Here is a 15366-nt window from a genome sequence, read left to right as displayed (position 1 = left end):
AACCTTAGTTATAGAAGAATCTATACATGTTGTTTTTGATGACTCTAGTGACATCTCGTCTAGTAAGAAGATTAATTTTGATGATGATGTTGAAATACTTGAAGAAAAGATAGATGAGATGGGATTTCAAGATAATAATCAAAAGTTGATTGAAGGAGAATCATCAAGCCAAGAGGGTATTGTGGATCATGGGCTAACTAAAGCTTGGAGGTATGCTCATGGGCATCCTAAGGAACTAATTCTAGATGATCCATCTCAACCCGTTAGGACTAGAGCATCCCTTAGGAATTTGAATAACCATCTAGCTTTTGTTTCACACTTTGAGCCCAAACATATAGAAGAAGCCGAAAATGATGTAAATTGGATAAATGCAATGCAAGAAGAACTAAACCAATTTACTAGAAACAAAGTGTGGAATCTAGTAGAGAGACCTTCTGAATATCCAATTATAGGTACTAAATGGATATATAAAAATAAGCTAGATGAAAATGGAATTGTTATAAGGAATAAGGCTAGACTAGTAGCAAAGGGTTATAATCAAGAAGAAGGCATAGATTTTGATGAAACCTTTGCTCCCGTAGCTAGACTTGAGGCTATTAGATTATTATTAGCATATGCATGCTCTAAAGACTTCAAACTATATCAAATGGATGTAAAAAGTGCTTTTTTAAATGGGTATATTAATGAGGAGGTATATGTAGAACAACCTCCTGGTTTTGAAAATCATCAATATCCCAATCATGTATATAAACTAAACAAAGCACTTTATGGTTTAAAACAAGCATCTAGAGCATGGTATGAGAGGCTTAGCAAATTCCTATTAGAACATGAATTCTCTAGGGGAAATGTAGATACAACATTATTTCTGAAAAAGCAAAATAAGGATATGTTATTAGTACAGATTTATGTTGATGATATCATTTTCGGTGCTACTAACAATCGCCTCTGCGAAGAGTTTGCTGATTTGATGCAGAGTGAGTTTGAGATGAGCATGATGGGAGAGCTGAACTACTTCCTCGGGCTTCAAATCAAACAGTCTAAAGGAGGCATCTTCATCAATCAAGCTAAATATATCAAGGAGATGCTCAAGAAGTTTGATATGGAGGGAAACAAATCAATCAGCACCCCCATGAGCTCATCATGCAAATTAGACCAAGATGAATCAGGTAAATCTGTAGATCAAAAACTTTATAGAGGTATGATAGGATCTTTACTGTATCTTACTGCAAGTAGACCTGATATTATGTTTAGTGTGTGCATGTGTGCTAGATATCAGGCTAATCCTAAAGAAACACACCTAGCTGCAGTTAAGAGAATTTTTAAATACTTAATAGGAACTAAGAACATAGGGCTATGGTACTCTAAAGAATCTAGCCTAAACTTAATAGGATACACAGATTCAGACTTCGCTGGATGTAAGCTTGATAGAAAAAGTACCAGCGGGTCGTGTCAATTTCTAGGAGAAAACCTTATCTCATGGTTTAGCAAGAAACAAAACTCGGTTGCATTATCCACTGCAGAAGCTGAATATGTTGCAGCCGGGAGTTGTTGTGCTCAAATCTTATGGATTAAACAACAGTTAGAAGATTATGGCATTAAACAAGATAAAATTCCCATTAATTGTGATAATACAAGTGCCATAAATCTAACTAAAAATCCAATTCAACATTCAAGAACTAAACACATTGAGATAAGACATCACTTCATAAGAGATCATGTATTGAATGGTGATGTGACACTCCAATTTGTTTGTACTGATAATCAATTAGCAGATATTTTTACAAAATCCCTAAGTGAAGAGAGGTTTAGTGTGCTTAGGAGGGGATTAGGAGTGATTGATCCATCCTAGTGGTAGTTTCCACTAGATTCATTGATTTTGATGATTACAATATGGTTAAAATAGAGTTCCTTTTCAATGATCATCAAATCAGATCTTAATTAGGTGATTTTCCCTCATTTGGCACGATTATAGCATGATTTTTAGGTGCGTGCCAAGGTTAGAGACGACTCGAGTAAGTTACAGAGCCGGCTCCTAAGGGGGAGTCGACTCGCGCATTGGCGGGAGTCGACTCGCAAAGATGGCAGCAGAGGGGGAGTCGACTCGCATATTGTCGGGAGTCGACTCGAGGCCTACAGGCGCATAAGGAGAGTCGACTCGCGCATATTCTGGAGTCGACTCGAGGTCGAGTCGACTCGCGACTCAGTGGAGTCGACTCACAGTCGGGATCCGACTTTTTAACCCTAGATTTGTCGTTTCGAAAACACTTTTCTCTCAAGCCGCCACTGTTCAAAAAGCCCTAGAGCCGACTCCTAGGTCGTCCCCGATCGTCTCCAACCCTTTTTCTGTCGATTTTTCACCGGTTCTTAGGGTTTTCGTCCGTTCCTAGGTCGTCTCCGGTCTGTCCCAAGCTTCCTCCGTCGACCCTTCTCCGTCCTTTAGGTTCTTCATTCCATTTTAGGTCAAAATGCCACGTAAGACCGTGGTTAGGAAGAGGTCCCGTCCCGAGGCCGGTCCCGAGCGGCGCTCCAAGGCGCGGCACGATCCCGCGAGGCAACCACCTCCGGCTCGTTCCCCGCCTAGGGCGGTTCCCGCGAGGCCATTGGCCGGGAAGGTCGTCTCCACCGGGAGGTATGTCGATTTCGACTTCCTCTCCCGGGAAGGTTTCACCATAGGTGAAAGACTTAGGGTCCAGGGCTTAGAGTTCTTCCTTACATTGGACCTCCCCACATATCCAGGACTCATTGAATGATAAGGAAACTAATGTTCACTTTTGCTCTAAAAATGAAGAAAGACTTGTCGGAAATCGCCGGTTGGGTTGGTCCGACCAAGAAAGGCATGGGAGTGGAGAGGCGGAAGTGAAAGGGCTCGTTAGAGAGTTTTACGGTACCGTCCATCGGGGAGATGGGGGTATCGAGGGCACAGTAGCCGGTGTCCCTGTGTTTATCACGGAGGATCTTATTGGCCACATCCTCCACCTTCCACTAGTAGGGGTGGCTCCCACACATCCCGAGGACAGAGTTGAGGCCCTTACGGCCGTTCTCGGGCATCCACCCCAGTCACCCGTAGACAAGGTATCCGCCAGCTCACTACCGATTGAGATGCGGATCCTCTTGAGTATACTGTCTAGGTCCATCTTCCCTAAGACAGGGAGATTTGATTTTGTAAATGAGAGGGACCTAGCTCTTATGTTCTATATGCTTCACGACACCCCAATCAACTTCCCTAAACTCATATATCGATACATGTGTGAGCCCCTAGATAGACCTAGGCTCACCCTCCCATATGGCATGATATTCACCCTTCTGTTTAGGGAGTACGAGGTTCCCATTCCTGAGGGGGAGCCCTTTCGCGCTTTGCGATGGACTGATCGCACGCGTGCAGGGACCCTACACAGGATGGGGTTTCGGAAGAGAGAGGGGGTATGGGTTAGGAAGTCTACCCTCACTGCTCAGACCACCAGACCTTCACCCAGTCCTGAGCCCGATTCAGACTACCCAGACCTTCCAGACCATCCAGACCTTCCATCCACTCCTCCTGCTCCTACCACCTCCGCCGGACCTTCCTCCTCGGCACCACCCTCTATGGCGGTCCGGATTGATCCTGAGCAGCTCCGGGAGCTGCGACAGGAGATAGTCAGAGAGGTGAGGGATGAGCTGCTTCGGGAGCTCCGAGGTGCGGTGCCTGCTCCCACTCCTGCACCCGTATCTTCTCAGTTGGTCTCTTCCTTGACAGCCGTGACTGACATGACGGCTCATGTACGGAAAGAGATCTACAATGTCCGGAGTTTGGTCCAGGCCCAGTTCCAGAGCATGAGTGAGGTCACGAGCACCACTCGACAGATGCGAGAGGACATAGGTCGTGACATGCACACCACCACCGAGGGGGCCGAGCGCTTGTCGAATGTACTCATCGACAAGCTGGACGCACTTCAGACGTCAGTGACTGGGCTTCAGACGTCGGTGACTGAGCTCTCCACTACACATAGCAGAGCCACTACGTCTATTATCACGCAGCTCGGACATGTTACAGATGCAGTCACCCTCCTCATGGAGCAGAGCCGATTGAGAGGAGGAGCACCATCCTCGAGAGGAGGAGCCACATCCTCGAGAGGAGGAGCCACCTCATCGAGAGGGGGAGATACATCCTCGAGGGGGGGATCTTCATCCTCGAGGAGACCATAGATGTTCTTTTTGTTTTGTTTTGTATTGTTTTGCTTTACTTATTGTATGCTCAAATGTATTCACATTCATATCAATACAATGAGTAGACATCTTATCTTCATTTCTGTGCCATTTGATGATTGGTTGTGCCATTTGTGCCATTGATTGTGTGTGATTACCTCCTTTTTGATATGATGACAAAAAGGGGGAGAAATATGTATAAAATATGTAAAAGGGGAGAAACATGGATAAAATATGTAAAAGAAATCAATAAAAAGATAAACTCTTAAAAACACACACAAATTTGTTCTAAGTGGATTCGGTACCTCGAGGCTCATTATCTCTCTTTTGGGGCTCCTAATGGAGTAATCTCCAGAATCTATTCAAGGGATATTCAGAGATTAGCTGAATCTTACTCATGAACAAATTGACAGATTTTTCCCTCTAAAAACCAAAAAATTCAGTTCAAAAACTTCAAAGCATTAAAAGAAAATTCAGAGAATCAAAACATAGTTGAATGCATATGTTGAGGGGGAGAATCTGAATTTTAATCAAACTAAATCATTAATGACATATAAGCCAAACAATTGATTGCATAATATGAAGGCTTATATAATTCCAAATGAAAGGGGGAGCTTTAACTCCGAAATTTAATGTTTCACTCCTTTCAAGCTTGGATAAATTGAATTACCAGACATTTGAATTCATTTATGGATTTTATTTCATTATTTATTGAGCAATTCATTTTACATATACTCAATGTTTTGTCATCATTAAAAAGGGGAAGATTGTGGAGTGATTGATTAAAACCCCATTTGATTTTGATGAGCTCAAAGCATTTGAGTATATCTTTTAATTACTAATGAATTCAATTGAGTGTTTCAGTGAAAATCCTGTCTAAGTGTCCCAAGACTTGGTTCATAATTGTTGGATAAGTTAAGGAGTCTGTTTGAACCAATGTCTGAGACTCGAGTCGACTCCCGAGTATCACGTGTCGACTCCAAGCGTATCAAGTTCACTGGCACGAGCTCGAGTCGACTCCAGATGAGTACGAGTCGACTCCGACTGAGAACAGACAGAAGAACAGAAAGGATCAACTCAGAACCTGTCAACGAGTCGACTCCTGAAGTGCGCGAGTCGACTCCAATGTTCACCAAGTCGACTCCAGGGAAGTAAGAGTCGACTCCAAGTAGTCACAGGCAGAAAAGTCAGAGAGCAGTTTTCGGGTCTGAGATTCGAGTCGACTCCAGTGGAACGCGAGTCGACTCCGATGGTTGACAGGTCGACTCCAAAGAAAGCAAGAGTCGACTCTCAGCGGTACACAAAGAAAGTCAGAGACCATTTTATGGACTCTGAGATTCGAGTCGACTCCCGCAATACGCGAGTCGACTCCAAGACACCGCGACCCCAAGACAGACAGAAAACCAAGTTACTGCCTCTGAGATTCGAGTCGACTCCCAGACAGCTCGAGTCGACTCCAAGACAGCTTCACGTCAAAAGGCAGAAGACCATCTTTCGGAAACTGAGAGCCGAGTCGACTCCAAGGAAGTTCGAGTCGACTCCAAGACTGGACGAGCCAAAAGACAGAGGATCGGGAGTTCGGGCTCTGAGATTCGAGTCGACTCCCAGGACAGTCGAGTCGACTCGAGTGGACAAAATTCAAAATTGGATCCACGGACTTCAGTGGATGAGCCGACTCCAAAATTGCCAAGTCAGCTCCAGAAGTTGACGAGTCGACTCCAGGTCAAGACGAGTCGACTCCAGGTCAAGAAGGCAACTTTAATTCAAATTTGGAACAGTTGCCGAGTCGACTCCGGAAAAGCTTGAGTCGACTCCCGCTACAGCCGAGTCGACTCCTGATCGCGCGAGTCGACTCCAACCCACCAACGGTCATATTGTCAGGCTGCGCAGAGTGTTCGGAACGGGCAGAAAAAGCACTCTAACGGCTAGTTTCCATGGGGGTTGGCTTAAATAGCCACAGAGGACTGTAGCAAGGGAGAGAACAACTATTTCACTCCAACTAATCAAGCATTCAAGCTCCGCAACGTGCTCTTCAACGAAAAAGTGGAAGATCTGCATTTACTGCTTCCAACTACATCTTCCCAGCAATTAAAGCCTCCTTCTCCTGCATTCAAGTCGACTACTCTTTCAAGAGGAGACCAGAAGTTTAAGAAGCCATTCCTCATCTCCAATCTAAAAGCGTTTGAGGCTTCTTAACTTCATTTATTGTTCATATTGTTTTCATCTGCTTTTTGAGAAGCTCATTTTCTGTTTTCTTTTTACAACTTGTATTTACTTGGTTCAATCGGGGATTGAATCAAGGGGATTGAGGTTGGTTGGTGAGCCGAGTTAAAACCAACGTGTGTAAGGGTTCGATTGTGATCCCGGGAAAACAATCGGGGGTGGTTCTAGTCGGTGAGCCTGGAAAAACCGACCGAGTTCGTTGTGAGCTCGTAAAACAACAAGTTTGGTTGTGAGCTTGGAAAACAACCGGCTGTAATCCAAGGGGATTATAGTGAATTCCCAAGTGAGACTTGGGGAGTGGACGTAGGAGCAAGGGTTAGCTCCGAACCACTATAAAACTTGTGTTTGTGATTGATTGTCTCTCCTTCTTCTCATTTCATATTACTCACAGCACATAGTAATTAATTAAATAACTTGCAATAGTTTTTAATTAATCATCCATAACGTTTTAAATTATCTAAATTATTTTAAAACCCAATTCACCCCCCCCCCCCTCTTGGGTTGTCTATCTGGGCAACAGATTTGAACTTTAGTCTAAAGATACTCTCACTATTTTATACAAATTGATAGCCTCTACCTCCAATTCAAAAAATTACTCTTAATTCTTTAGTGGGCACTATAACCCAATAGATCGCATATGGGCCCGAGTGTGGCTCGGCCAACCCATATACACCTATTGGTAGGTTCTTAACCAATTGCTTCACCAAGCAACTTCTAGTGATGATTTTGCCCTAGGTTCTTTGGTAGGCATGTGGCGCCTCCACTGAATATTCTAGTTAGGTCCAACCATTAAATGATAGGGTTCAGTCTAATCAATTAATAGACGACCAAGCCCGAGTGTGGCTCGGCTCACTTGACCGCCTATTGAAGGTACACTTAACTCATTATATATTGAATGACAATCCCCATAACCATTTCATTTTAAGAACCTAATAATTTTAGAGGATTTCATAATTAGGATAGATAAGAAGATCCGGTTAGTCTAATTTCTCCCACTGACTTCACCAAATCAGATTAGACCCAAACCGGTTAAGGAGGCACCTAAATCAGTCAAATTGATTTTTCTTATAGGCATGGGCTAACTCGAATCATTAAGTGATTCAATCAAAATGTGATTGACTATGTCGGCCAGGTAAGTAAGATCGGTGGAAGAGATATGCCATTAACTCGACCAAGACGAATCAGTGCGAGTAGCTCCCAATTAAAAACCACCGGTCAAGACTGCCAAACTTACCTTAGACACCAACTGGTTAATCAATTTTGATTTGATTACTCAAATGACTCGGGCTCTACCTCCGAGCCTAAATCAAGTTCCATCTTGGTCTAATCAAAGACATGTAATTGATCAATCTACAACTATTGTATTTGACCTAGAGTTTTCTTGACCTACTCTAATTACTACTTAATTAGATTTGATCAATTAACTCTAATTAGACCATGTTTGATTCTAACCCTAGGTCTAATCCAATCCTAAGAACTTGATTTGAGCTAACCCAAATGCCCCAAAGAATTATGCAATGTCCTTTAGTTGAGTCACAATTCTATTTCATGACACTTAATTCTCAATTAAGTTTAGATTTATGAAAGTTTTGATCATTGCATATTTAATTATATATTAATTACAATCTTTCAGTTTTTAAAACTCATTTTCAGATATGAGTATTTGTAATTAATTATATGTAATCAGATTTAATTCATGTTTAAGTCATTATGTTTTATGTTGATGCATCACATATACATAACTACATGAATTAATTCAAACAACATACATTTTATGTATTTGTTTTTCCACTTTTATTTTCAGATCTGATTTATTCATTAAAATCAGAGATCATATGAATCATAAATTTTATTTAGATCTAATCTAAACAATATTATGATTTTAGATTTATTAATGTCACAAATCTTAACACAAACATGCATCATATGCATTCAAAATTTTAGATCTAGTTAATCATGCATAATCAGCAATTAAATTAATCATAAAAAAACTTTAGATCCAATGTAAGCATGCTCATGATTTCAGATTTAATTGCAATAATTAAAACATAAAAGTTTAAACATGAACCTCGCTCTGATACCACTAAAAGTGATTCCTAGGTTCTTTGGTGTTAAGCATTCTGAATTTTTTTTTGAAAACCATGGCTGAACCTGATCGGGTTGCCTACGTACCTCTTCATAAGGGGGATCAAGCCATACGTAATTCTTTTAAAGTTTCAAAAAATACAGCGGAAAAATCGAATCGAACAATTTAATTCATGCATGCTTACAAGATCAAATCTAGAAATCAGCACCTTAAGAATACATAGGATTATGCCGGAATCGTTTAAACAATTATGCTAAAACTTTCATGCATGATTTACTATCAGATTTGAAACTTAAGAACTCTATTCCAATTAATCTTCGAATATCCATCGATTGGATTCAGGAGATATCTCCGTGAGGAGCCCCAAAAGAGGGTAAAACCTCGGGGAATCGGACCTAGATCTTGACACCATAATAAATGATTAATGCTAGATTAATACCTTTTATGATGGATGAAAGTTGTGGATCTGATCCTTGACTTCGCAGCCACGCACACGAATGGTCTCTACGAGAAGTACACGTGAAGTTCCTGGAGAGATCTAATCCTGCAAAAGTGCTAGCTTGCGCAGAATTTCTTGAGGCTGAAATTTGATCTTCCCAACGCTATCAACTTTTGATCTGCCTTCTTGGAAGAACTTGGAGGAAAGGTTTAGAGGGATTGAAGAGGACTTAGATCTGATTTAAAGACTCTTATCAGGGACCCCTAACTCTAATGGCGCGATGGACTTAGAGGAGGAAGAAGTCGGCTAGATTGAATGCAGAATTTTTCCATGCATGAACTAGGGTTCCTCTCTTTTCTTTTCCCCTTTTTTTCTTCTTTTTCTCTCTTTTTTTCCTTGAATTCGACCACCAGCTGATGTAGGTCCTTTTAATGTTGCTATCCCCTCTAACTTCATGCCAACCATCCCATATTTGGGTAGGATTTTGTGAGGTTTTGAATTTTGAATTCAAAATTCAAGTTCATGCGCCATTACAGATGAAGCTTGATCTAATCTAAACCATTCATCATGTTGCCACTTTCCTCTATCAATTTTGAAATTTCCATGCCCCCAATCAGATTAGAAGGTCACGTGGTGATTTTGTGGTGATTAAATTTGAAATTCAACCTTAATTAGAAGTGAGATAAAGATAAGGATGATATATGCCATGAAGAGAGAGAATTTGATCTTATCCAATTCTTTTCATGAATTTATCTCTCCATATCACCCCATCTGATGATGAAAGAGTTTTCTGATGTTTCCAAGTGTCCCATGGCACTATTAAATAAATTAAATTAATTTTGAATCATATTAAAAATCAATTTATGGCGCCATGCATGGATATGTAACAAGTGGATTTTAAGATCCGAACAGTTTCAGATCAAACCCATTTAATTTAATTAAATCCTAACAATTAGAATAATCCAATTACCATGGGTTGAACCTAATCCAATTAGGTCAATCCCTAATTAAGCACTAATTTAATCTAATTTAATTTGGTCAACCTAAGTCCTCTTGATTCAGACCTAATCCAATCAGGTCAAAAATCCTGATTGAGCCTAGAATTGAATCTAATTCAATTTGGCTCATCCTTAGTCTAATTACTCAATTCAATTGAGTACATTAGCAATCTAATTACTAATTAATCCTTCGATAATTACTTTAATTATTTTATAAGATAATTTGCTAATCGAATTGACCAAATTATCCTTGAATGATTCTTAATCATTCATCAGCCTTCTTGATCAATCTGGAATCTTCTATGCGTGTGACCTCATAGGTTCGAACCTAAGCCGGTAGTATAGGAATAACTTTCTACACTAATCGATGTGACTATTTAGCAATGGTACCCGACGTTCGGATAGACCGAATATATGTGAAGCAAATATTCTGGAACCCTAGACTATGGTTATTATATAATTCAATCTCTTTGACTCCTAATGCCAGGATGACTTAGAGCTTACTGTCAACCCTATAATTAGTACATCCATTATGTGATTAACTTTAGATATCCCGTGACTCCTCACTAGGATTACGCTAGCCAAGATTTTGCTAAATTAATCACAAGACATTATCTCCTGTTTTCAGGAGGAGTCAATTCCATCTCGACTCACAACTGACTACGCAAGTACTTGATTGCACCCAGTGACCTTCCGTCACTGAATTAGAAATTCAGGTAGTCCGGTACCAAAGTACAGTGAGTTGCTTGCTAGTCACAGGTTGCGGTCTCAGGTCAGAGGGCCAAACTTATACCCATATCCACTCGGAACATCTCTTGATAGTAGAGCATTCCGGAATTGATCACATTCAGTGGAATGTACTCCTACACTTTACCTATGTGGCATACCAGTGTCTCCACACTTCTTGGTTAAGAGGACAACCAACGTATATGTCACACAACGACCTAATCTCGATAATGCTGTCGTCCCAGTAACAACATATCATTTGGTCGCGAACCAGTTTAAGGACTCGAAGATAAATCCTCCTTTATCATTAATAAGTCCTAAGGACTTCATCATATAAAAGTTCATTTGAAGATGTAAAATGATGAATAATGCCAAATAACACTTTATTAATTTGTCAATTCATTTACAAAATTCAATCATCAATATGCTGACGATTGACTTTTAGGATACAATTTCCAACAGGCATCGGAGCTCGGTCGGATACTCGAGCTTGGTCGGGCATCCGAGCTTGGTCGGGTATCCTGAAATTCACAAGCATCCCAATATCAGGAAGAGTATGGAATAATTAAGGGAGAGCTGCGAATAAATTAACATAGGAAGGGAACGAGAGTTGTGTTCCCAATCGTCGAGGACCCCTGGGGGCTCTACTGATGATACATCCGAAGGTTTTCAGAGTTCCAGCTTCGCAGAATAAGGGTCCCTTCGAGAGGCTCCAACTTGTATGCTCCGGGCCGTTGGACTCGGGCAATTCGATATGACCCTTCCCAGTTCGGGGCGAGCTTCCCCTACTCGGTAGGCTGAGAAACTCCAGCTCTTCTGAGGACGAGATCTCCCACCTTGAAAAGCTTGGCCTTTACCCTGGAGTTGTAGTACTGTGCCGCTTTCTGTTGATACCTCGCCATGCGGACTCGGGCGGCTTCTCTTGTCTCCTAAATGAGGTCCAAGTTACCCCGGAGCTGAGAGAAGTTGGAGGCTGCGTTGTAGTGCTCTACTCTTGGTGAGGGGAGCCCGACTTTCAGGGGGATGACAGTTTCCGTTCCGTACGCCAGGTTGAAGGAGGTCTCGCCGGTAGAAAGTCGAAATGTAGTCCTATAAGCTCAGAGAACATTGTAGAAGTCTTCAACCCATTGCCCTTTAGATCGGTCGAGCCTAGCCTTGAGCTCCTGAAGGATGGTGCGATTTGTCACCTCGGTTTCTCCGTTCGTATGTGGATGGGCGACCGAGGTGAAGCGATGGTCGATGCCGAGCTCGGAGCAGAATTCTCTGAAATGGGCGTTGTCGAACTGACGGCCGTTGTCAGATATAAGGATGCGGGGGAGTCCAAATCTGCAGATTATTAACTTCCAGACAAAGTCCCACATCTTTGGCTCGGAGATCCGGGCCACTGGTTCGGCTTCGACCCATTTGTTGAAGTAGTCGATGGAGACAACCAGAAATTTTCTCTGCCCGGTGGTCAGGAAAAATGGTCCCAGGATGTCAATCCCCTATTGGGCGAATGGCCAGGGGGCACTGATCGAGGTCAGTGGGGCCGAGGGTCGGCGCTGAATGTTGGCGTTCTGCTGACACCGATCACACCTTCGGACGAAATCCGATGCGTCCTTTTGAAGTGTGGGCCAGTAGTATCCTGGGCACAGGATTTCGTGGGCTAGTGCTCGGCCTCCCAAGTGGTTCCCGCATACCCCTTCATGAACCTCTCGCATAGCATAGCCCGCCTCTGATAGGCGGAGGAATCTGAGGAGGGGAGAAGTGAACGACCTTCGGTAAAGCTTGCCTTCATATAGTATGTATCGGAAGGCTTGACGCCTGATTCGGCGGGCCTCGAACTCATCATTGGGGAGGACTTTATTCTGCAGATAGCTGACGAGCTCGTCCATCCAGCTCAGCTCGGTCTCGATGCAGAGGGTTGGCTCGGGCTCCTCTGTATTGGGCGTTTGGAGGTATTCGAGCACTGTTGTCTTAGGGAGCTCGCTCATGCAGGAAATCGCCAACTTTGACAATTGGTCTGCCTTTATGTTCTTTATTCTGAAAATGTGCTGGATGTTGAAGGAGCCCATGATGGATGTGAGGTCTCGCACCTTTTGGAGATATGTCTGCATCGATGGCTCTCTTGCTTCAAAGTCTCCCAAAATCTGGCTCACGACCAGTTGGGAGTCACTGAAGACCTTCAGGTCCTCCACTTCAGCTCCTTTGCCAATTTGAGCCCGACAATAAGTGCCTCGTACTCTGCTTCATTATTCGAGGCAAGGAACTCGAAGCGTAGAGCCTGCTCCGCAACTACCCCATTTGGGCTAGTGAGAATGAGGCCTGCTCCGCTACCCCCCGAGGTTGAGGAGCCGTCCACATGTAGAACCCATGGTTGCCTCAGGGTCTCCTCCGCTGGTGTGCGTGCGAGCTCGGGATTGTCCGGCAAAGTGCACTCCACGATAAAGTCAGCAAGTGCTTGGGCCTTGATCGCCAGTCTCGAACAATATTCAAGGTCGAACTCCCTGAGCTCGACTGCCCACTTCGCAATCCTTCCGGCGCGATCCGACCGTTGCAGAATTTGCTTCATAGGCTGGTCGGTCAGTATGGCCACAGTGTGGGCCTGGAAGTAGGGTCAGAGCCTTCGAGCCGAGATGACTAAGGCAAAGATTGTTTTCTCTAGCTTGAAATATCGGGTCTCAGCATCCCTCAGGACCCGACTGGTATAATACACCGGTCTTTGAAGCTTGCCGCGACCAGGACCAGAACCGAGCTTACCACGACCGGAGAGACAACTAGGTACAAATAGAGGAGCTCACCCTGCTGGGGTTTTGTGAGTAATGGAGGGGAAGCAAGAAGGCGCCTAAGCTCTTCAAAAGCTTGCTGACATTCCTCCGATCATAGAAAGTTCTTCGGTCGCTTGAGGATTTTGAAGAATGGGAGGCACCGCTCGGCCGACCTGGAAACAAATCTTCCCAGAGCTGCGACCCGGCCAGTGAGTCGTTGTACCTCCTTGACTGTCTTTGGTGACACCATCTCTTGTAATGCCTGGACCTTCTCAGGATTTGCTTCGATTCCACATTGGGTTACTACGAAGCCGAGAAACTTGCCTGAGGTGACCCCGAATGCGCACTTGGCAGGGTTGAGGTTCATTTGATACTTCCTGAGTGTGGAGAATGCCTCATTGAGGTCAGCTACATGGTGCTCTGCTGTTCGGCTCTTCACCAGCATGTCATCCATATAGACCTCCATGTTTCGGCCTATTTGATTTTTAAAGAGCTGGCTGACCAGCCTTTGATATGTTGTTCCGGCATTCTTCAACCCGAACGGCATCACTTTGTAGCAATAAATGCCCTTGTCGGTGATGAAGGCCATCTTCTCCTCATCTTCTGGCACCATTCGGATTTGATTATATCCTGATAAGGCGTCCATGAAGGTCAGCAACTGATGTTCCGAGGTGGAGTCAACGAGCTGGTCGATGCTGGAAAGAGGAAAGCTGTCCTTTGGGCAGGCTTTGTTCAAGTCGGTGTAGTCCAGGCACATGCACCACTTCTCGTTAGCTTTCTTCACGAGGACCACGTTGGCGAGCCAATCTAGATAGGAGACCTCCCGGATGAAGCTGGCTCCGAGAAGTTTGTCCACCTTCTCGGCCGCTGCTCGTTGTTATTCCGGCGCGAAGCTCCGTTTCTTCTGCCTCACAGGTTTGCAGGTCGGTTTCACCTGAAGTCGGTGAACCATGACCTCGGGGTTTATCCCCGGTATGTCCGCGGGTGACTAGGCGAAGACGTCCATATTAGACCGGAGGAACACGATCAGGTGGTCTCTTTCGTGGGAGCTCAGGCCGGAGCCGACCTGCATGGTTAGCTTTGGACAGTTTTCTTTTAAGGGGATCTGGGTAAGAAACTCACCAGGTTCTACCTGTTCTTTCCGGAAGGCATCCCGCACTTCCAGGGTTTCGATGGGCAGCGTCTGATCCAACACTTGGTTTGGCGCCTTGGCCGGTTGCTCCTCTTAGCTCGATGCTTCAGCCGGTTGCTATGCTTTGTGGATCGCCATATAGTATTACTTAGCTATCGACTGGTCTCCGCGAACCTCGCCTACTCCTCGGTTGGTGGGGAACCGCACGAGCAGGTGGTAGGTCGAGACCACAGCTCGGAGGGCGTTAAGCCCTAGTCATCCAAGATGGCGTTGTAGGTCGAGGACAGGCAGACCACAAGAAAATCCATCCTCACGGTGCTTTCTCGAGGGGCGAGCCCGATCGTGACAAGAAGGCTGATCTCGCCCTCAACCGAGACTGAATCTCCGGTGAACCCGAGCAGCGGAGCATTCATTCTCCGGAGCTGGCTTTCTGTCATCCCCATTTTTTGGAAGGCATCATAATACAAAACATTCGCCGAGCTTCCATTATCAACCAAGACACGCTTTACATCAAATTTGTTCAAGATCATGGAGATGACCATAGCGTCATCATGGGGAGTCTCAATACCTTCTAAGTCCTCGTCCGAGAACGAGATAGCTTCAGAAATACGTGGGCGCTTCAGAGGGGTTTCTCCCCCAGCTGGCTCTTCAACCGAGCCTCCTTCGGTCGGGTCTCTCACAATGGTGTTGATGGTGCCGGCGATGGGCCTGTTGTCATTTGGATTTTCGGGCGGTGCGACATTTTCTACCGGCCTCCTTTCTTCGCGCCGGTTCCGCACAAACCGGTTGAGTACTCCACGGCGAATGAGCGCCTCGATCTCATCTCGAAGCTG

General features: G+C 44.2%; 1 protein-coding gene across 1 annotated transcript; it reads right to left on the bottom strand.

Moving 5' to 3' along the window:
- Positions 1 to 12818: 12818 nt before the first annotated feature.
- On the bottom strand, positions 12819 to 13846 carry LOC149768259 (uncharacterized). The gene is made up of 2 exons (XM_089927886.1): positions 13625 to 13846; positions 12819 to 13238 (listed from the first exon to the last, which is right to left on the bottom strand). Exons 1-2 carry the CDS (start codon positions 13844 to 13846, stop codon positions 12819 to 12821), a joined length of 642 nt encoding a protein of 213 aa, XP_089784012.1.
- Between the last annotated feature and the right edge of the window lie 1520 nt (positions 13847 to 15366).

The sequence above is a fragment of the Phoenix dactylifera genome, chromosome 2 (genome assembly GCF_051530095.1).
Source record: "Phoenix dactylifera cultivar Ajwa chromosome 2, Ajwa_hap1_PhDact_Kaust_v1.1, whole genome shotgun sequence".
Lineage (NCBI taxonomy): Eukaryota > Viridiplantae > Streptophyta > Magnoliopsida > Arecales > Arecaceae > Phoenix > Phoenix dactylifera.
Note: the sequence above shows the minus strand (reverse complement) of the source record. Positions and strands in the feature narration are given on the sequence as shown.